Below are 25,272 nucleotides of genomic sequence, written 5' to 3' on the forward strand. Positions count from 1 at the left end.
CTCCATTTAAAGATGCACTATGCAGACATCGCTCTGCCGTTTCCTGGTTGATAAAACATTGTAATTGTTTTCCTAATTTTTCAGTTTGTGACAAAACAAGAAGGTTTAGTGTAGAGAATCATTGTGCCGTCTAAACCGCTGTGAAATATATTGTCTGTAACCCAAAAGATTGTTCATTCAGCTGTTTGAAGCGACACACTTAAAACAAATGAAACAAATGCAATAGAGATCAAAGAACAAAAAAAAATGAAAGGCTGATTTGACAAAGATGTTGAATAAATGAAGATGTTTCACTCGGGCCCTTTACCGTTTGAAAAAAGGGGGTGACTCTTCCATAGACAACAATGCGATAGCAGCTGGGTCTGGTCTACTTGTATATGAACGAGAAGATGAGATATCTCACTTCCTCTTCCGTCTCTGCTGGGAGCGACGCACTTAGAGATTCTGTTTTGATGGAAATGTAGTTTCATGAAACACTGGCACAAACTCATTAGCCAATCAAACGCATGGGAATAGAAGGGGAGGGCGTAGTGTTTGAAAGGTTAATGATCCAATCGAACGAACAAAACCAAAAGTGACGGTTGAAAATGACCAATCAAATGAACCCAGTTTGAAAACCGACATATCACTTCCCTTTTAAAAAGGTACAAGATTTAATTGGCGGGTGTTTTCTATTGGCTGTCGTTTTATAAAATATATTTTCCTGTAGCTAACAAATGAAAACTTGTATTCGTCGCACCAAGCCATGGAAATGGCTACGGAGCACGTTTATAACGATACTCTGAGCTGTGACAATAAAGAGAGGGTGTGTGTTGTTAACACCCTGTGATTTCCCCTTTATCCAGCAGTCGGTGGAGAAACCAGCTTTTCGGTGTTCAGAGGTGTAAGGATAATTAGGAGTTTGAAACTTGGGTATTTGGTGCAGTGGGAAGGTACTAACTAGTGTTAGCGCAATAACTGGATGTCTATGGTAACTGTTAGCATGCTAAACTACCTCGAACTTCCTTCGTAACGGATGCAGAGACATTAAAAGGGTATCCGTGAGTTCATCGGACTGGGAAAGTAGAGAAAGGATTTCATGACCAAAATCCTGAGCTATTCCTTTAACGTAATTTTACCAATATGTTATTGGGCTCATTCTGGAAGTGGAAATTATATTTTAAATAGTCCTCAGCATCATTTTATTTATATTTATTTTGAAGTAGAAGGTCATTTTAAAAAGTCGTCAGAACTGAGCTTCTCAGTCCCTCTATATAAACGTGATCCCAGGGAGGACCCAGGAATAGCTAAGCAAGGGGACTGGAATTGGTCAAACAAAATTATTCTCTTTCCTTAAAATAATGATGGTCGTGACTTTCTTACATGAAAGGGGAGGTTATTAACTTCGCCCCAGACAATCGGTCTGAGATCGATTTAAGTTTCAGTCATGGGATTTTTTTGTTACTTTAAAATCAGTTGATGAGTGTGTTTCCCTCTCCCTCGCTCTTCCCCCCTCTCCCTCGCTCTTCCCCCTCGCTCTCCCTCGCTCTTCCTCCCTCTCCCTTGCTTTTCTCCCCTCTCCCTCGCTCTTCCTCCCTCGCTCTCCCTCGCTCTTTCCCCCTCTCCCTCGCTCTTTCCCCCTCTCCCTCGCTCTTCCCCCCCTCCTTCGCTCTCCCTCCCTTTCCTTCGCTCTCCCTCCCTCTCCCTCGCTTTTTCCTCCCTCTCCCTCGCTCTTCCTCCCTCTCCCTCGCTCTTTCTCCCTCGCTCTTCCTCCCTCTCCCTTGCTCTTCCCCCCTCTCATTCGCTCTTCCTCCCTCGCTCTCCCTCGCTCTTCCCCCCTCTCCCTCCCTCTCCCTCCCTCTCCCTCCCTCTCCCTCCCTCGCTCTCCCTCGCTCTTCCTCCCTCTCCCTCGCTCTTTCTCCCTCGCTCTTCCTCCCTATCCCTCGCTCTTCCCCCCTCTCTCCCTCTCTCTAGGTGGTAATGGGGAAGCTAAACATAGACCTGGGTACAGTGCAGTATGATACAGAAGACCTCTCACCTGTTCCGCTGGCTGCCCAGGTGGGACTGGCTGCAGGGGCCACTGTGGTGGTCCTAGTGGTGCTGGTCATTATCCTCATGTACAGGTTAGTCACACGAACACACACACAGTGGGCCAGAATATGGCAGTGTATTTGGGGTTCAATGGTGAGATGTTATCACTGACATGAAATAAGTGTTTCTCTCTGTGTGCAGGAGGAAGAGCAAGCAGGCTCTGAGAGACTACAAGAAGGTGCTGGTTCAGCTGGAGACTCTGGAGATCAATGTGGGAGACCAGTGCAGGAAGGAGTTCACAGGTAAACTACATACTCCTATTAACCTGTTTAGTTAAATAGAGTCTGCCTCTGAAATGGAACCCTATTTATCTGGCCCAAAGAGAGTGACCCGGGGCCCAAAGAGAGTGACCCGGGGCCCAAAGAGAGTGACCCGGGGCCCAAAGAGAGTGACCCGGGGCCCAAAGAGAGTGACCCGGGGCCCAAAGAGAGTGACCCGGGGCCCAAAGAGAGTGACCCGGGGCCCAAAGAGAGTGACCCGGGGCCCAAAGAGAGTGACCCGGGGCCCAAAGAGAGTGACCCGGGCCCAAAAGAGAGTGACCCGGTCACTCTCTTTGGGCCCCGGTCACTCTCTCTCCCAAAAGAGAGCCCAAAAGAGAGTGACCCGGGGCCCAAAGAGAGTGACCCGGGGCCCAAAAGAGAGTGACCCGGGGCCCAAAAGAGAGTGACCCGGGGCCCAAAGAGAGTGACCCGGGGCCCAAAGAGAGTGACCCGGGGCCCAAAAGAGAGTGACCCGGGGCCCAAAAGAGAGTGACCCGGGGCCCAAAAGAGAGTGACCCGGGGCCCAAAAGAGAGTGACCCGGGGCCCAAAAGAGAGTGACCCGGGGCCCAAAGAGAGTGACCCGGGGCCCAAAGAGAGTGACCCGGGCCTAAGTATTGCTGTAGAGAGGTTAGGGTGCCATTTGGGACCAGGACCATTCTCCTTTACAGACAGGATTAATTTATTCTCTCCTCTCTACTCCTCTCCTCTCTAATCCTCTCCTCTCTAATCCTCTCCTCTCTAATCTTCTCTAATCCTCTCCTCTCCTCTCCAGATCTGATGACAGAGATGATGGATCTGAGTAGTGATGTGGGTGGACCAGGTATTCCTCTCCTGGACTATAAAACATATGCAGAGCGCGTGTTCTTCCCCGGCCAGAGGGGGGCTCCACTGAGTCAGAACCTGGACCTGCCAGAGTCCCGCAGGCAGACAGTAGAACAAGGGCTGGGACAACTCAACAACCTCCTCAACAACAGACTGTTCCTTATCAGGGTGAGCATCACTCCAGGCTGACTGGGATACTCGGGCTGCTGCTGTCTAAATAGATTTCCAGAAACGTTCATTCACTGCAGTTTGAATGAGTTTCTAGCGAAGCACGTTTCTGTGACCAACAAACAAAGATTTCTCAAACCCTAATCTCTCCTCCCCCTCTTCCTCCTCCTCCTCTCCTCCTCCTCTCCTCCCCCTTCCTCACCCTCCTCTCCTCCCCCTACCCTCCCCCTCCTCTCCTCCTCCCCCTCTTCCGCCCCTCCCCCTCCTCCTCCTCTCCTCCCCCCTTCCTCCCCCTCCTCTCCTCCTCCCCCTCTTCCTCCCCCTCCTCCTCCTCTCCTCCCCCCTTCCTCCTCCTCCTCCTCCTCTCCTCCCCTACCCTCCCCCTCCTCTCCTCCCCCTCTTCCTCCCCCTCGTCTCCTCCTCCCCTCCTCCTCCCCCTCCTCTCCTCCCCCTCCTCCTCCCCTACCCTCCTCCTCCTCCCCCTCTTCCTCCCCTACCCTCCCCCTCCCCCTCCTCTCCTCCCCCTCCTCCTCCCCTACCCTCCTCCTCCTCCCCCTCTTCCTCCCCTCCCCTCCCCCTCCTCTTCCTCCCCCTCCTCTTCCTCCCCCTCCCCTCTTCTCCCCTCCCCTCTTCTCCCCCTCCCCTCCCCCTCTTCCTCCCCCTCCTCTTCCTCCCCCTCTTCTCCTCCTCCCCACTCCAGTTCATCCACACCCTAGAGGCCCAGCAGAACTTCTCCCAGCGTGACCGTGGTTACGTGGCGTCTCTCCTGACCATGGCCCTGCACGACCAGCTGGAGTACTTCACTGATGTCATGAAGACCTTACTGGGGGACCTGGTGAAGCAATACGTCGCCAAGAACCCCAAACTCATGTTGCGCAGGTCGGTCCTGGTGGAACTGAACCACAGGTTACATCTGAAATATCTCTATAGATAGTGAACTCTCCCTTTGACCAGGGTCTATATATAGTGAACTCTCCCTTTGACCAGGGTCTATATAGTGAACTCCCTTTGACCAGGGTCTATATATAGTGAACTCCCTTTGACCAGGGTCTATATATAGTGAACTCCCTTTGACCAGGGTCTATATAGTGATCTCTCTTTGACCAGGGTCTATATATAGTGAACTCCCCTTGACCAGGGTCTATATATAGTGAACTCCCTTTGACCAGGGTCTATATAGTGATCTCTCTTTGACCAGGGTCTATATATAGGGAACTCTCTTTGACCAGGGTCTATATATAGTGAACTCCCTTTGACCAGGGTCTATATATAGTGAACTCCCTTTGACCAGGGTCTATATATAGTGAACTCCCTTTGACCAGGGTCTATATAGTGATCTCTCTTTGACCAGGGTCTATATATAGTGAACTCTCCCTTTGACCAGGGTCTATATATAGTGAACTCCCTTTGACCAGGGTCTATATATAGTGAACTCCCTTTGACCAGGGTCTATATATAGTGAACTCCCTTTGACCAGGGTCTATATATAGTGAACTCCCTTTGACCAGGGTCTATATATAGTGAATCCCGTTGTCCATGGCCCATAGGGCTCTTTAGCTCAGTGGGCTAACACGGCCTTGACCAACCCGTGTAACAGAGGTGGTTGGGTGAACCTTGGGTACATGATGAATAAGTTATTTTGAGGTGTGAAGACTAGATTCCAGACTTCAGCTCAGTACCATGCCTCTATCTTTTACATTGTTCCTCCCTCTCTCCTCCCTCTCTCTCTCTCTCTCTCTCTCTCTCTCTCTCTCTCTCTCATCCCTCTCTCTCTCCTCTCTCTCTCTCTCTCTCTCTCCTCCCTCTCTCTCTCTCTTCCCCCCCTCCCTCTCTCCTCCCTCTTTCTGTCTCTCTCTCTCTCTCTCTCTCTCTCTCTCTCTCTCTCTTCCTCCCTCTCTTCCCTCCCTCTCTCTCTCCCTCCCTCTCTTCCCTCCCTCTCTCTCTCCCTCCCTCTCTTCCCTCCCTCTCTCTCTCCCTCCCTCTCTTCCCTCCCTCTCCCTCTTCCCTCCCTCCCTCCCTCCCTCCCTCCCTCCCTCCCTCCCTCCCTCCCTCCCTCCCTCCCTCCCTCCCTCCCTCCCTCCCTCCCTCCCTCCCTCCCTCCCTCCCTCTCTCTCTCTCTCTCTCTCTCTCTCTCTATCCTCCCTCTCTCTCTTCCCTCCCTCTCTCTCTCTCTCTCTCTCCCTCTTCCTTCCCTCCCTCCCTCCCTCCCTCCCTCCCTCCCTCCCTCCCTCCCTCCCTCCCTCTCTCTCAGGACGGAGACAGTGGTGGAGAAGATGCTCACCAACTGGATGTCCATCTGTCTCTACTCCTTCCTCAAGGTGTGTTTGAAGCTGAAAACTTTTCCTGACGCCACATAAATGTGTCAAATCAAATTGTATTTGTCACCTACACGTGTTTAGCAGATGTTATTGCAGGTGTAGCGAAATGCTTGTGTTTGTTGTCATATATATACAGTGGGGGAAAAAAGTATTTGATCCCCTGCTGATTTTCTACGTTTGCCCACTGACAAAGAAATTATCAGTCTATAATTTTAATGGTAGGTTTATTTCAACAGTGAGAGACAGAATAACAACAAAAATATCCAGAAAACGCATGTCAAAAATGTTATAAATTGATTTGCATTTTAATGAGGGAAATAAGTATTTGACCCCCTCTCAATCAGAAAGATTTCTGGCTCCCAGGTGTCTTTTATACAGGTAACGAGCTGAGATTAGGAGCACACTCTTAAAAAGGGAGTGCTCCTAATCTCAGTTTGTTACCTGTAAAAAAGACACCTGTCCATAGAAGCAATCAATCAATCAGATTCCAAACTCTCCACCATGGCCAAGACCAAAGAGCTCTCCAAGGATGTCAGGGACAAGATTGTAGACCTACACAAGGCTGGAATGGGCTACAAGACCATCGCCAAGCAGCTTGGTGAGAAGGTGACAAAATTTGGTGCGATTATTCGCAAATGGAAGAAACACAAAAGAACTGTCAATATCCCTCGGCCTGGGGCTCCATGCAAGATCTCACCTCGTGGAGTTGCAATGATCATGAGAACGGTGAGGAATCAGCCCAGAACTACACAGGAGGATCTTGTCAATGATCTCAAGGCAGCTGGGACCATAGTCACCAAAAAAAACATTTGGTAACACACTACGCCGTGAAGGACTGAAATCCTGCAGCGCCCGCAAGGTCCCCCTGCTCAAGAATGCATATACATGCCCGTCTGAAGTTTGCCAATGAACATCTGAATGATTCAGAGGACAACTGGGTGAAAGTGTTGTGGTCAGATGAGACCAAAATGGAGCTCTTTGGCATCAACTCAACTCGCCGTGTTTGGAGGAGGAGGAATGCTGCCTATGACCCCAAGAACACCATCTCCACCGTCAAACATGGAGGTGGAAACATTATGCTTTGGGGGTGTTTTTCTGCTAAGGGGACAGGACAACTTCACCGCATCCAAGGGACGATGGACGGGGCCATGTACCGTCAAATCTTGGGTGAGAACATCCTTCCCTCAGCCAGGGCATTGGAAATGGGTCGTGGATGGGTATTCCAGCATGACAATGACCCAAAACCCACGGCCAAGGCAACAAAGGAGTGGCTCAAGAAGAAGCACATTAAGGTCCTGGAGTGGCCTAGCCAGTCTCCAGACCTTAATCCCATAGAAAATCTGTGGAGGCAGCTGAAGGTTCGAGTTGCTAAACGTCAGCCTCGAAACCTTAATGACTTGGAGAAGATCTGCATAGAGGAGTGGGACAAAATCCCTCCTGAGATGTGTGCAAACCTGGTGGCCAACTACAAGAAACGTCTGACCTCTGTGATTGCCAACAAGGGTTTTGCCACCAAGTACTAAGTCATTTTTTGCAGAGGGGGTCAAATACTTATTTCCCTCATTAAAATGCAAATCATTTTATAACATTTTTGACATGTGTTTTTCTGGATATTTTTGTTGTTATTCTGTCTCTCACTGTTCAAATAAACCTACCATTAAAATTATAGACTGATCATTTCTTTGTAAGTGGGCAAACGTACAAAATCAGCAGGGGATCAAATACTTTTTTCCCCCACTGTATGTGTGTATCTGACTCTCCTACTGTGTACCCCTGTAGGAGGTGGCTGGGGAGCCCCTGTATATGCTGTACAGAGCCATCAAGTACCAGGTGGATAAGGGACCAGTAGATGCTGTGACGGGGAAAGCCAAGCGCACCCTGAACGACAGCCATCTACTGAGAGAGGACATCGACTACTGCTCTATCGTACGTCTCTCTCTGAACAGTTTTGAAATATATTTGTTGTGGCTGATGTCTGTGAGAGAGAAGTCACCTGTATTCGTATGAAGACAACTGACTCTACCTTAAATCCACTGATATTAAAGTAGTGCACTATATATAGGGAATAGGGTGCCATAGGGCTCTGGTCTAAAGTAGTGCACTATATAGGGAATAGGGTTCTATAGGGCTCTGGTCTAAAGTAGTGCACTATATAGGGAATAGGGTCCCTGGTCTAAAGTAGTGCACTACATAGGGAATAGGGTTCCATTTCAGACACTACCCTCTCTCTCTAACTCTTTACCACTATCTCCTCTGTCTGGTCAGACTCTGGTGGTGAAGGGTGGTGTGGAGGTGCAGCCGTGTCCGGTCAAGGTGTTGGACACCGACACCATCACACAGGTCAAAGACAAGATCCTAGACCAGATATATAAAGGAGCTCCCTTCTCACAGAGACCTGCTGCAGACTCACTAGACCTGGGTAAGGAACAGAGGCCTGGGTAAGGAACAGAGGCCTGGGTAAGGAACAGAGGCCTGGGTAAGAAACAGAGTCCTGGGAAAGGAACAGGGGCCTGGGTAAGGAACAGGGGCCTGGGTAAGGAACAGAGGCCTGGGTAAGGAACAGAGGCCTGGGTAAGGAACAGAGGCCTGGGTAAGGAACAGAGGCCTGGGTAAGGAACAGAGGCCTGGGTAAGGAACAGAGGCCTGGGTAAGGAACAGGGGCCTGGGTAAGGAACAGGGGCCTGGGTAAGGAACAGGGGCCTGGGTAAGGAACAGGGGCCTGGGTAAGGAACAGGGGCCTGGGTAAGGAACAGGGGCCTGGGTAAGGAACAGGGGCCTGGGTAAGGAACAGGGGCCTGGGTAAGGGACAGGGGCCTGGGTAAGGATCAGGGAATAGTTGTCTGGCTTTTGTTACCTCAATGAATATAATAGCAAAAACTCTTCTAATGAATGTGCTGTTTTGATTGTGGTCAACACACCAGTTCTGACCTCAGTGGTTTCCAGAACCTTTAGTAAGGAATACTGAACCCAGTTAGTTTGTAAAGCACCATTCATACAAGGAAACTCTGCAAACAGACATCTGGGTCTGAGATGGTTGTTTGAACCAGGCTCCAGGGTAACCTTGCCTGAGACCTGAAGAATCGCGTTAGCTTCCCAAGCTAATCGCTAGGCGTTAGCTTACCAGGCTAGCACAGTCTCGTAACGTTCAGGTAACCAGGGTTCAAACATAGACCTATACGTTCTGTCCTGAAGGGGTTGTTTTTAATCAATGATATGACGTAAATGTGATTTGTCTGGTCAGAATGGCGATCGGGGCAGGCAGGTCACCTGACTCTGTCAGACGATGACGTCACAGCGGTCTTCCAGGGGCGCTGGAGGAAACTCAACACGCTGCAACACTACAAGGTGCCAGACCGCACGCACACACACACACACACACAACCCCTACACACACACACACACACACACACACACACACACACACACACACACACACACAAACAACCCCCCCACACACACACACACAAAACCCACACACCCACACACACACACAACCCCTACACACACACACACACAACCCCTACACACACACACACACACACACACACACACACACACAACCCCCTACACACACTGATGAGATCTGCTAAAGTACATGTTCTCTCTCCTCAGGTACCAGACGGAGCAACAGTGGCTCTGATCCCTGGATCAGCTGCTGTCATGGGAATACACCAGGTCTACCAGACTGGAGAGAGTAAATACTGTAATACTACTATAGAGACTGAATACACCAGGTCTACCAGACCGGAGAGAGTAAATACTGTTATATTACTATAGAGACTGAATACACCAGGTCTACCAGACTGGAGAGAGTAAATACTGTTATACTACTATAGAGACTGAATACACCAGGTCTGCCAGACCGGAGAGAGTAAATATTGTAATACTACTATAGAGACTGAATACACCAGGTCTACCAGACTGGAGAGAGTAAATACTGTAATACTACTATATAACCTGTTATACTACTATATAACCAGAATACACCAGGTCTACCAGACTGGAGAAAGTAAATACTGTAATACTACTATATAACCTGAATACACCAGGTCTACCAGACCGGAGAGAGTAAATACTGTTATATTACTATAGAGACTGTAATACTAAATATATAACCTGTTATACTACTATAGAGACTGAATACACCAGGTCTACCAGACTGGAGAGAGTAAATACTGTTATACTACTATAGACACTGTAATACTAAATATATAACCTGTTATACTACTGTAGAGACTGAATACACCAGGTCTACCAGACCGGAGAGAGTAAATACTGTAATACTAAATATATAACCTGTTATACTACTATATAACCTGTAATACTACTATAGAGACTGAATACACCAGGTCTACCAGACTGGAGAGAGTAAATACTGTAATACTACTATATAACCTGAATACACCAGGTCTACCAGACCGGAGAGAGTAAATACTGTTATAGTACTATATAACCTGTTATACTACTATAGAGACTGAATACACCAGGTCTACCAGACTGGAGAGAGTAAATACTGTTATAGTACTATAGAGACTGAAAACACCAGGTCTACCAGACTGGAGAGAGTAAATACTGTTATACTACTATAGAGACTGTAATACAAAATATATAACATGTTATACTACTATAGAACCTGTTATACTACTATAGAACCTGTTCTACTACTATAGAACCTGTTAAACTACTATAGAGCCTGTTATACTACTATAGAACCTATTATACTACTATAGAACCTGTTATACTACTGTAGAGCCTGTTATACTACTGTAGAACCTGGTATACTACTGTAGAACCTGGTATACTACTGTAGAACCTGTTATACTACTGTAGAACCTGTTATACTACTATAGAACCTGTTATACTACTGTAGAACCTGTTAAACTACTATAGAACCTGTTATACTATAGAACCTGTTATACTATAGAACCTGTTATACTACTGTAGAGCCTGTTATACTACTGTAGAACCTGGTATACTACTGTAGAACCTGGTATACTACTGTAGAACCTGTTATACTACTGTAGAACCTGTTATACTACTATAGAACCTGTTATACTACTATGGAAACTGTTGTACTACTCTAGAACCTGTTATACAACTGTAGAACCTGTTATACAACTTTAGAACCTGTTATACTACTGTAGAGCCTGTTATACTACTGTAGAGCCTGTTATACTACTGTAGAGCCTGTTATACTACTATAGAACCTGTTATACTACTATAGAACCTGTTATACTACTATAGAACCTGTTATACTACAATAGAACCTGTTATACTACAATAGAACCTGTTATACTACTATAGAACCTGTTATACTACTATAGAACATGTTATACTACTGTAGAGCCTGTTATACTACTGTAGAGCCTGTTATACTACTATAGAACCTGTTATACTACTATAGAACCAGTTATACTACTGTAGAACCTGTTATACTACTATAGAACCTGTTATACTACTGTAGAACCTGTTATACTACTGTAGAACCTGTTATACTACAATAGAACCTGTTATACTACAATAGAACCTGTTATACTACTGTAGAACATGTTATACTACTGTAGAGCCTGTTATACTACTATAGAACCTGTTATACTACTATAGAACCTGTTATACTACTATAGAACCTGTTATACTACTGTATAACCTGTTATACTACTGTAGAACCTGTTATACTACTATAGAACCTGTTATACTACTATGGAACCTGTTGTACTACTCTAGAACCTGTTATACAACTGTAGAACCTGAAATACAACTTTAGAACCTGTTATACTACTGTAGAGCCTGTTATACTACTGTAGAGCCTGTTATACTACTATAGAACCTGTTATACTACTATAGAACCTGTTATACTACAATAGAACCTGTTATACTACAATAGAACCTGTTATACTACTGTAGAACCTGTTAAACTATAGAACATGTTATACTACTGTAGAACCTGTTATACTACTATAGAACCTGTTATTCTACTGTAGAACCTGTTATTCTACTGTAGAACCTGTTATTCTACTGTAGAACCTGTTATACTACTGCAGAACCTGTTATACTACTGTAGAACCTGTTATACTACTGTAGAACCTGTTATACTACTATAGAACCTGTTATACTACTATAGAACCTGTTATACTACTATAGAACCTGTTATACTACAATATAACCTGTTATACTACAATATAACCTGTTATACTACTATAGAACCTGTTATACTACTGTAGAACCTGTTATACTACTGTAGAACCTGTTAAACTATAGAACCTGTTATACTACTGTAGAACCTGTTTTACTACTATAGAACCTGTTATACTACTATAGAACCTGTTATACTACTATAGAACCTGTTATACTACTATAGAACCTGTTATACTACTGTAGGACCTGTTATACTACTATAGAACCTGTTATACTACTGTAGAACCTGTTAAACTATAGAACCTGTTATACTACTGTAGAACCTGTTATACTACTATAGAACCTGTTATTCTACTGTAGAACCTGTTATACTACTGAAGAACCTGTTATACTACTGCAGAACCTGTTATACTACTGCAGAACCTGTTATACTACTATAGAACCTGTTATACTACTATAGAACCTGTTATACTACTGTAGAACCTGTTATACTACTATAGAACCTGTTAAACTACTATAGAACCTGTTATACTACTATAGAACCTGTTATACTACTATAGAACCTGTTATACTACTATACAACCTGTTATACTACAATAGAACCTGTTATACTACTATAGAACCTGTTATACTACTGTAGAACCTGTTATACTACTGTAGAACCTGTTATACTACTGTAGAACATGTTATACTACTGTAGAACCTGATATACTACTATAGAACCTGTTATACTACTTTAGAACCTGTTATACTACTATAGAACCTGTTATACTACTATAGAACCTGTTATACTACTATGGAACCTGTTGTACTACTCTGGAACCTGTTATACTACTGTAGAACCTGTTATACTACTGTAGAGCCTGTTATACTACTGTAGAGCCTGTTATACTACTGTAGAGCCTGTTATACTACTATAGAACCTGTTATACTACTATAGAACCTGTTATACTACAATAGAACCTGTTATACTACTATAGAACCTGTTATACTACTATAGAACCTGTTACACTACTATAGAACCTGTTACACTACTATAGAACCTGTTATACTACTATATAACCCGTTATTCTACTGTAGAACGTGTTATTCTACTGTAGAACCTGCTATACTACTGTAGAACCTGTTATACTACTGTAGAACCTGTTAAACTATCGAACCTGTTATACGACTGTAGAACCTGTTATACTACTATAGAACCTGTTATACTACTGTAAACCTGTTATACTACTGTGAACCTGTTATACTACTATAGAACCTGTTATACTACTATAGAACCTGTTATACTACTGTAGAACCTGGTATACTACTGTAGAACCTGTTATACTACTGTAGAACCTGTTATACTACTGTAGAACCTGTTATACTACTATAGAACCTGTTATACTACTATAGAACCTGTTATACTACTGTAGAACCTGGTATACTACTGTAGAACCTGTTATACTACTGTAGAACCTGTTATACTATAGAACCTGTTATACTTTAGAACCTGTTATACTACTATAGAACCTGTTATACTACTATAGAACCTGTTATACTACTGTAGAACCTGTTATACTACTATAGAACCTGTTATACTACTATAGAACCTGTTATACTACTATAGAGCCTGTTATACTACTAAAGAGCCTGTTATTCTACTGTAGAAACTGTTATACTACTGGAGAACCTGTTATACTACTATAGAACCTGTTATACTACTATAGAACCTGTTATACTTCTTTAGAACCTGTTATACTACAATAGAGCCTGTTATACTACTATAGAACCTGTTATACTACTATAGAACCTGTTATACTACTATAGAACCTGTTATACTACTATAGAACCTGTTATACTACTGTATAACCTGTTATTCTACTGTAGAACCTGTTATACTACTGTAGAACCTGTTATACTACTGTAGAACCTGTTATACTACTGTAGAACCTGTTATACTACTGTAGAACCTGTTATACTACTGTAGAACCTGTTATACTACTGTAGAAACTGTTATACTACTGTAGAACCTGTTATACTACTATAGAACCTGTTATACTACTATAGAACCTGTTATACTACTATAGAACCTGTTATACTACTGTAAACCTGTTTAACTATAGAACATGTTGTACTACTGTAGAACCTGTTATACTACTATTGAACCTGTAAAACTACTATAGAGCATGTTATACTACTATAGAGCCTGTTATACTACTGTATAACCTGTTATACTATTGTAGAACCTGTTATACTATAGAATCTGTTATACTATAGAACCTGTTATACTATAGAACCTGTTATACTACTATAGAACCTGTTATACTACTATAGAACCTGTTATACTGCTGTAGAACCTGTTATACTGCTGTAGAACCTGTTATACTACTGTAGAGCCTGTTATACTACTGTAGAACCTGTTATACTACTGTAGAACCTGTTATACTACTGTAGAACCTGTTATACTACTGTAGAACCTGTTATACTACTATAGAACCTGTTATACTACTGTAGAACCTTCTATACTACTGTAGAACCTGGTATACTACTATAGAACCTGTTATACTATAGAACCTGTTGTACTACTATAAAACCTGTTGTACTACTATAAAACCTGTTATACTACTATAGAACCTGTTATACTACTATAGAACCTGTTATACTACTGTAGAACCTGTTATACTACTGTAGAACCTGTTATACTACTGTAGAACCTGTTATACTACTGTAGAACCTGTTATACTACTGTAGAACCTGTTATACTACTGTAGAACCTGTTATACTACTGTAGAACCTGTTATACTACTGTAGAACCTGTTATACTACTATAGAACCTGTTATACTACTATAGAACCTGTTATACTACTATAGAACCTGTTATACTACTATAGAACCTGTTATGCTACTATAGAACCTGTTATACTACTGTAAACCTGTTAAACTGTAGAACCTGTTATACTACTGTAGAACCTGTTATACTACTGTAGAACCTGTTATACTACTGTAGAACCTGTTATACTACTGTAGAGCCTGTTATACTACTGTAGAACCTGTTATACTATTGTAGAACCTGTTATACTACTGTAGAACCTGTTATACTACTATAGAACCTGTTATACTATAGAATCTGTTATACTATAGAACCTGTTATACTATAGAACCTGTTATACTATAGAACCTGTTATACTATAGAACCTGTTATACTACTATAGAACCTGTTATACTGCTGTAGAACCTGTTATACTGCTGTAGAACCTGTTATACTACTGTAGAACCTGTTATACTACTGTAGAACCTGTTATACTACTGTAGAACCTGTTATACTACTGTAGAACCTGTTATACTACTGTAGAACCTGTTATACTACTATAGAACCTGTTATACTACTGTAGAACCTTCTATACTACTGTAGAACCTGGTATACTACTATAGAACCTGGTATACTACTATAGAACCTGTTGTACTACTATAAAACCTGTTATACTACTATAAAACCTGTTACACTACAATAGAACCTGTTATACTACTATAGAACCTGTTATACTACTGTAGAACCTGTTATACTACTGTAGAACCTGTTATACTACTATAGAACCTGTTATACTACTGTAGAACCTGTTATACTACTGTAGAACCTGTTATACTACTGTAGAACCTGTTATACTACTGTAGAACCTGTTATACTACTGTAGAACCTGTTATACTACTGTAGAACCTGTTATACTACTATAGAACCTGTTATACTACTATAGAACCTGTTATATTACTATAGAACCTGTTATGCTACTATAGAACCTGTTATACTACTGTAAACCTGTTAAACTGTAGAACCTGTTATACTACTGTAGAACCTGTTATAGTACTATAGAACCTGTTATACTACTATAGAGCCTGTTATACTACTGTAGAACGTGTTGTAATACTGTAGAACCTGTTATACTATTGTAGAACCTGTTATACTATTGTAGAACCTGTTATACTACTGTAGAACCTGTTATACTACTATAGAACCTGTTATACTATAGAACCTATTATACTATAGAACTTGTTATACAACTATAGAACCTGTTATACTACTGTAGAGCCTGTTATACTACTGTAGAGCCTGTTATACTACTGTAGAGCCTGTTATACTACTGTAGAACCTGTTATACTACTGTAGAACCTGTTATACTACTGTAGAACCTGTTATACTACTGTAGAACCTGTTATACTACTATAGAACCTGTTATACTACTGTAGAGCCTGTTATACTACTGTAGAACCTTCTATACTACTATAGAACCTGGTATACTACTATAGAACCTGTTATACTATAGAACCTGTTGTACTGCTATAGAACTTTTTATACTACTATAAAACCTGTTATACTACTATAGAACCTGTTATACTACTATAGAACCTGTTATACTACTATAGAACCTGTTATACTACTGTAGAACCTGTTATACTACTGTAGAACCTGTTATACTACTGTAGAACCTGTTATACTACTGTAGAACCTGTTATACTACTGTAGAACCTGTTATACTACTGTAGAACCTGTTATACTACTGTAGAACCTGTTATACTACTGTAGAACCTGTTATACTACTATAGAACCTGTTATACTACTATAGAACCTGTTATACTACTGTAAACCTGTTAAACTATAGAACATGTTGTACTACTGTAGAACCTGTTATACTACTATTGAACCTGTAAAACTACTATAGAGCCTGTTATACTACTGTAGAGCCTGTTATACTACTGTAGAGCCTGTTATACTACTGTAGAACCTGTTATACTACTGTAGAACCTGTTATACTACTGTAGAACCTGTTATACTACTATAGAACCTGTTATACTATAGAACCTGTTATACTATAGAACCTGTTATACTATAGAACCTGTTATACTACTGTAGAACCTGTTATACTACTGTAGAACCTGTTATACTACTGTAGAACCTGTTATACTACTGTAGAACCTGTTATACTACTGTAGAACCTGTTATACTACTGTAGAACCTGTTATACTACTGTAGAACCTGTTATACTACTGTAGAACCTGTTATACTACTGTAGAACCTGTTATACTACTGTAGAACCTGTTATACTACTATAGAACCTGTTATACTACTGTAGAACCTTCTATACTACTGTAGAACCTGGTATACTACTATAGAACCTGTTATACTATAGAACCTGTTGTACTACTATAAAACCTGTTATACTACTATAGAACCTGTTATACTACAATAGAACCTGTTATAGTACTATAGAACCTGTTATACTACTGTAGAACCTGTTATACTACTGTAGAACCTGTTATACTACTGTAGAACCTGTTATACTACTGTAGAACCTGTTATACTACTGTAGAACCTGTTATACTACTGTAGAACCTGTTATACTACTGTAGAACCTGTTATACTACTGTAGAACCTGTTATACTACTATAGAACCTGTTATACTACTGTAGAACCTGTTATACTACTATAGAACCTGTTATGCTACTATAGAACCTGTTATACTACTGTAAACCTGTTAAACTGTAGAACCTGTTATACTACTGTAGAACCTGTTATAGTACTATAGAACCTGTTATACTACTATAGAGCCTGTTGTACTACTGTAGAACCTGTTGTAATACTGTAGAACCTGTTATACTATTGTAGAACCTGTTGTACTACTGTAGAACCTGTTATACTATTGTAGAACCTGTTATACTACTGTAGAACCTGTTATACTACTATAGAACCTGTTATACTATAGAACCTGTTATACTATAGAACTTGTTATACTACTATAGAACCTGTTATACTACTGTAGAGCCTGTTATACTACTGTAGAACCTGTTATACTACTGTAGAACCTGTTATACTACTGTAGAACCTGTTATACTACTGTAGAGCCTGTTATACTACTGTAGAACTTTCTATACTACTATAGAACCTGTTGTACTGCTATATAACTTTTTATACTACTATAAAACCTGTTATACTACTATAGAACCTGTTATACTACTATAGAACCTGTTATACTACAATAGAACCTGTTATACTACTATAGAACCTGTTATACTACTGTAGAACCTGTTATACTACTGTAGAACCTGTTATACTACTGTAGAACCTGTTATACTACTGTAGAACCTGTTAAACTACTATAGAACCTGTTATACTATAGAACCTGTTGTACTACTATAGAACTTTTATACTACTATAGAACCTGTTATACTACTATAGAACCTGTTATACTACTATAGATCCTGTTATACTACTGTAGAACCTGTTATACTACTGTAGAACCTGTTATACTACTGTAGAACCTGTTATACTACTGTAGAACCTGTTATACTACTGTAGAGCCTGTTATACTACTGTAGAGCCTGTTATACTACTGTAGAACCTGTTATACTACTGTAGAACCTGTTATACTACTGTAGAACCTGTTATACTACTGTAGAACATGTTATACTACTATAGAACCTGTTATACTACTGTAGAACCTGTTATACTACTGTAGAACCTGTTATACTACTGTAGAACCTGTTATACTATAGAACCTGTTATACTATAGAACCTGTTATACTATAGAACCTGTTATACTATAGAACCTGTTATACTACTGTATAACCTGTTATACTACTGTAGAACCTGTTATACTACTATAGAACCTGTTATACTACTATGGAACCTGTTGTACTACTCTAGAACCTGTTATACAACTGTAGAACCTGATATACAACTTTAGAACCTGTTATACTACTGTAGAGCCTGTTATACTACTGTAGAGCCTGTTATACTACTGTAGAGCCTGTTATACTACTATAGAACCTGTTATACTACAATATAACCTGTTATACTACAATAGAACCTGTTATACTACTATAGAACCTGTTATACTACTGTAGAACCTGTTATACTACTGTAGAGCCTGTTATACTACTGTAGAACCTGTTATACTACTGTATAACCTGTTATACTACTGTAGAACCTGTTAAACTATAGAACATGTTATACTACTGTAGAACCTGTTATACTAATGTAGAACCTGTTATTCTACTGTAGAACCTGTTATTCTACTGCAGAACCTGTTATACTACTGCAGAACCTGTTATACTACTGTAGAACCTGTTATACTACTGTAGAACCTGTTATACTACTATAGAACCTGTTATACTACTGTAGAACCTGTTATACTACTGTAGAACCTGTTATACTTCTATAGAACCTGTTAAACTATAGAGCCTGTTATACTACTGTAGAACCTGTTATACTACTGTAGAACCTGTTATACTACTATAGAACCTGTTATACTACTATAGAACCTGTTATACTACTTTAGAACCTGTTATACTACTACAGAGCCTGTTATACTACTGTAGAACCTGTTATACTACTGTAGAACCTGTTATACCACTGTAGAACCTGTTATACTACTGTAGAACCTGTTATACTACTGTAGAACCTGTTATACTACTGTAGAACCTGTTATACTACTGTAGAACCTGTTATACTACTGTAGAACCTGTTATACTACTGTAGAACCTGTTATACTACTGTAGAACCTGTTATACTACTATAGAACCTGTTATACTACTGTAGAACCTGTTGTACTACTGTAGAACCTGTTATACTACTGTAGAACCTGTTATACTACTGTAGAACCTGTTATACTACTGTAGAACCTGTTATACTACTGTAGAACCTGTTATACTACTGTAGAACCTGTTATACTACTGTAGAACCTGTTAAACTACTGTAGAACCTGTTAAACTACTATAGAACCTGTTATACTACTATAGAACCTGTTATACTACTATAGAACCTGTTATACTACTATGGAACCTGTTGTACTACTCTAGAACCTGTTATACAACTGTAGAACCTGATATACAACTTTAGAACCTGTTATACTACTGTAGAGCCTGTTATACTACTGTAGAGCCTGTTATACTACTGTAGAGCCTGTTATACTACTATAGAGCCTGTTATACTACAATAGAAACTGTTATACTACAATTGAACCTGTTATACTACTATAGAACCTGTTATACTACTATACAACATGTTATACTACTGTAGAGCCTGTTATACTACTGTAGAACCTGTTATACTACTATATAACCTGTTATACTACTGTAGAACCTGTTAAACTATAGAACATGTTATACTACTGTAGACCCTGTTATACTACTATAGAACCTGTTATTCTACTGTAGAACCTGTTATTCTACTGCAGAACCTGTTATACTACTGCAGAACCTGTTATACTACTGTAGAACCTGTTATACTACTGTAGAACCTGTTATACTACTGTAGAACCTGTTATACTACTGTAGAACCTGTTATACTACTGTAGAGCCTGTTATACTACTGTAGAACCTGTTATACTTCTATAGAACCTGTTATACTTCTATAGAACCTGTTATACTACTGTAGAACCTGTTATACTACTGTAGAACCTGTTATACTACTATAGAACCTGTTATACTACTATAGAACCTGTTATACTACTTTAGAACCTGTTATACTACTACAGAGCCTGTTATACTACTATAGAACCTGTTATACTACTGTAGAACCTGTTATACTACTGTAGAACCTGTTATACTACTGTAGAACCTGTTATACTACTGTAGAACCTGTTATACTACTGTAGAACCTGTTATACTACTGTAGAACCTGTTATACTACTGTAGAACCTGTTATACTACTGTAGAACCTGTTATACTACTATATAACCTGTTATACTACTATAGAACCTGTTGTACTACTATAGAACCTGTTATACTACTGTAGAACCTGTTATACTACTGTAGAACCTGTTATACTACTGTAGAACCTGTTATACTACTGTAGAACCTGTTAAACTACTGTAGAACCTGTTAAACTACTATAGAACCTGTTATACTACTATAGAACCTGTTATACTACTATAGAACCTGTTATACTACTATGGAACCTGTTGTACTACTCTAGAACCTGTTATACAACTGTAGAACCTGATATACAACTTTAGAACCTGTTATACTACTATAGAACCTGTTATACTACAATAGAAACTGTTATACTACAATTGAACCTGTTATACTACTATAGAACCTGTTATACTACTATACAACATGGTATACTACTGTAGAGCCTGTTATACTACTGTAGAACCTGTTATACTACTATATAACCTGTTATACTACTGTAGAACCTGTTAAACTATAGAACATGTTATACTACTGTAGACCCTGTTATACTACTATAGAACCTGTTATTCTACTGTAGAACCTGTTATTCTACTGCAGAACCTGTTATACTACTGCAGAACCTGTTATTCTACTGCAGAACCTGTTATACTACTGCAGAACCTGTTATACTACTGTAGAACCTGTTATACTACTGTAGAACCTGTTATACTACTGTAGAACCTGTTATACTACTGTAGAACCTGTTATACTACTGTAGAGCCTGTTATACTACTGTAGAGCCTGTTATACTACTATAGAACCTGTTATACTACTATAGAACCTGTTATACTACTATAGAACCTGTTGTACTACAATAGAACCTGTTATACTACAATAGAACCTGTTATACTACTATAGAACCTGTTATACTACTGTAGAACCTGTTATTCTACTGTAGAACCTGTTATTCTACTGTAGAACCTGTTATTCTACTGTAGAACCTGCTATACTACTATAGATCCTGTTATACTACTATAGAACCTGTTATACGACTGTAGAACCTGTTATACTACTATAGAACCTGTTATACTACTGTAGAACCTGTTATACTCCTGTAGAACCTGTTAAACTACTATATAACCTGTTATACTATAGAACGTGTTGTACTACTATAGAACTTTTATACTACTATAAAACCTGTTATACTACTATAGAACCTGTTATACTACTATAGATCCTGTTATACTACTGTAGAACCTGTTATACTACTGTAGAACCTGTTATACTACTGTAGAACCTGTTATACTATAGAACCTGTTATACTACTATAGAACCTGTTATACTACTATAGAACCTGTTATAATACTATAGAACCTGTTATACGACTATAGAATATGTTATACTACTATAGAACCTGTTATACTACTATAGAACCTGTTCTACTACTATAGAGCCTGTTAAACTACTATAGAGCCTGTTATACTACTATAGAACCTATTATACTACTATAGAACCTGTTATACTACTGTAGAGCCTGTTATACTACTGTAGAACCTGGTATACTACTGTAGAACCTGTTATACTACTATAGAACCTGTTATACTACTGTAGAACCTGTTATACTACTGTAGAACCTGTTATACTACTGTAGAACCTGTTATACTACTGTAGAACCTGTTATACTACTGTAGAGCCTGTTATACTACTGTAGAACCTGTTATACTTCTATAGAACCTGTTATACTTCTATAGAACCTGTTATACTACTGTAGAACCTGTTATACTACTGTAGAACCTGTTATACTACTGTAGAACCTGTTATACTACTATAGAACCTGTTATACTACTTTAGAACCTGTTATACTACTACAGAGCCTGTTATACTACTATAGAACCTGTTATACTACTGTAGAACCTGTTATACTACTGTAGAACCTGTTATACTACTGTAGAACCTGTTATACTACTGTAGAACCTGTTATACTACCGTAGAACCTGTTATACTACTGTAGAACCTGTTATACTACTGTAGAACCTGTTATACTACTATAGAACCTGTTATACTACTATATAACCTGTTATACTACTATAGAACCTGTTGTACTACTATAGAACCTGTTGTACTACTGTAGAACCTGTTATACTACTGTAGAACCTGTTATACTACTGTAGAACCTGTTATACTACTGTAGAACCTGTTAAACTACTGTAGAACCTGTTAAACTACTATAGAACCTGTTATACTACTATAGAACCTGTTATACTACTATAGAACCTGTTATACTACTATGGAACCTGTTGTACTACTCTAGAACCTGTTATACTACTGTAGAACCTGATATACAACTTTAGAACCTGTTATACTACTGTAGAGCCTGTTATACTACTGTAGAGCCTGTTATACTACTGTAGAGCCTGTTATACTACTATAGAACCTGTTATACTACAATAGAAACTGTTATACTACAATTGAACCTGTTATACTACTATAGAACCTGTTATACTACTATACAACATGGTATACTACTGTAGAGCCTGTTATACTACTGTAGAACCTGTTATACTACTATATAACCTGTTATACTACTGTAGAACCTGTTAAACTATAGAACATGTTATACTACTGTAGACCCTGTTATACTACTATAGAACCTGTTATTCTACTGTAGAACCTGTTATTCTACTGCAGAACCTGTTATACTACTGCAGAACCTGTTATTCTACTGCAGAACCTGTTATACTACTGCAGAACCTGTTATACTACTGTAGAACCTGTTATACTACTGTAGAACCTGTTATACTACTGTAGAACCTGTTATACTACTGTAGAACCTGTTATACTACTGTAGAGCCTGTTATACTACTATAGAACCTGTTATACTACTATAGAACCTGTTATACTACTATAGAACCTGTTGTACTACAATAGAACCTGTTATACTACAATAGAACCTGTTATACTACTATAGAACCTGTTATACTACTGTAGAACCTGTTATTCTACTGTAGAACCTGTTATTCTACTGTAGAACCTGTTATTCTACTGTAGAACCTGCTATACTACTATAGATCCTGTTATACTACTATAGAACCTGTTATACGACTGTAGAACCTGTTATACTACTATAGAACCTGTTATACTACTGTAGAACCTGTTATACTACTGTAGAACCTGTTAAACTACTATATAACCTGTTATACTATAGAACCTGTTGTACTACTATAGAACTTTTATACTACTATAAAACCTGTTATACTACTATAGAACCTGTTATACTACTATAGATCCTGTTATACTACTGTAGAACCTGTTATACTACTGTAGAACCTGTTATACTACTGTAGAACCTGTTATACTATAGAACCTGTTATACTACTATGGAACCTGTTATACTACTATGGAACCTGTTATACTACTCTAGAACCTGTTATACAACTATAGAGCCTGTTATACTACTTTAGAACCTGTTATACTACTATAGAACCTGTTATACTACTATAGAACCTGTTATACTACTATAGAGCCTGTTATACTACTATAGAACCTGTTATACTACTGTAGAACCTGTTATACTACTGTAGAGCCTGTTATACTACTGTAGAGCCTGTTATACTACTGTAGAACCTGTTATACTACTGTAGAACCTGTTAAACTATAGAACCTGTTATACTACTGTAGAACCTGTTATACTACTGTAGAACCTGTTATACTACTGTAGAACCTGTTATACTACTGCAGAACCTGTTATACTACTGCAGAACCTGTTATACTACTGCAGAACCTGTTATACTACTGCAGAACCTGTTATACTACTGTAGAACCTGTTATACTACTGTAGATCCTGTTATACTACTGTAGAACCTGTTATACTACTGTAGAGCCTGTTATACTACTGTAGAGCCTGTTATACTACTGTAGAGCCTGTTATACTACTATAGAACCTGTTATACTACTATAGAACCTGTTATACTACTATAGAACCTGTTATACTACAATAGAACCTGTTATACTACTATAGAACCTGTTATACTACTATAGAACCTGTTATACTACTATAGAACCTGTTATTCTACTGTAGAACCTGTTATACTACTGTAGAACCTGTTATACTACTGTAGAACCTGTTATACTACTATAGAACCTGTTATACTACTATAGAACCTGTTATACTACTGTAGAACCTGTTATACTACTATAGAACCTGTTATACTACTGTAGAACCTGTTATACTACTGTAGAACCTGTTATACTACTATATAACCTGTTATACTATAGAACCTGTTATACTACTATAGAACCTGTTATACTACTATAGAACCTGTTATACTACTGTAGAACCTGTTATACTACTATAGAACCTGTTATACTACTGTAGAACCTGTTATACTACTGTAGAACCTGTTATACTACTGTAGAACCTGTTATACTATAGAACCTGTTATACTATAGAACCTGTTATACTACTATAGAACCTGTTATACTACTATAGAACCTGTTATACTACTATAGAACCTGTTATACTACGATAGAACCTGTTATACTACTATAGAACCTGTTCTACTACTATAGAACCTGTTAAACTACTATAGAGCCTGTTATACTACTATAGAACCTGTTATACTACTATAGAACCTGTTATACTACTGTAGAGCCTGTTATACTACTGTAGAACCTGTTATACTACTGTAGAACCTGTTATACTACTATAGAACCTGTTATACTACTGTAGAACCTGTTATACTACTGTAGAACCTGTTATACTACTGTAGAACCTGTTATACTACTGTAGAGCCTGTTATACTACTGTAGAACCTGTTATACTACTATAGAACCTGTTATACTACTATAG

General features: G+C 39.6%; 1 protein-coding gene across 1 annotated transcript in view; it reads left to right on the top strand.

Moving 5' to 3' along the window:
* LOC106566319 (plexin-B3) overlaps positions 1–9,416 on the top strand; it is a 415,201-nt gene extending 405,785 nt beyond the window's left edge. Inside the window, exons 20-28 of the mRNA XM_045692714.1 lie at positions 1,954–2,102; positions 2,212–2,312; positions 3,104–3,321; positions 4,022–4,200; positions 5,573–5,639; positions 7,419–7,565; positions 7,905–8,058; positions 8,881–8,984; positions 9,252–9,416. Coding sequence (XP_045548670.1) covers positions 1,954–2,102; positions 2,212–2,312; positions 3,104–3,321; positions 4,022–4,200; positions 5,573–5,639; positions 7,419–7,565; positions 7,905–8,058; positions 8,881–8,984; positions 9,252–9,416 — 1,284 coding nt within the window. The remainder of the gene's footprint in view (positions 1–1,953; positions 2,103–2,211; positions 2,313–3,103; positions 3,322–4,021; positions 4,201–5,572; positions 5,640–7,418; positions 7,566–7,904; positions 8,059–8,880; positions 8,985–9,251) is intronic.
* The last annotated feature ends 15,856 nt before the right edge of the window (positions 9,417–25,272 follow it).

This window comes from Salmo salar, chromosome ssa13 (genome assembly GCF_905237065.1).
Source record: "Salmo salar chromosome ssa13, Ssal_v3.1, whole genome shotgun sequence".
In the NCBI taxonomy this organism is placed as follows: domain Eukaryota; kingdom Metazoa; phylum Chordata; class Actinopteri; order Salmoniformes; family Salmonidae; genus Salmo; species Salmo salar.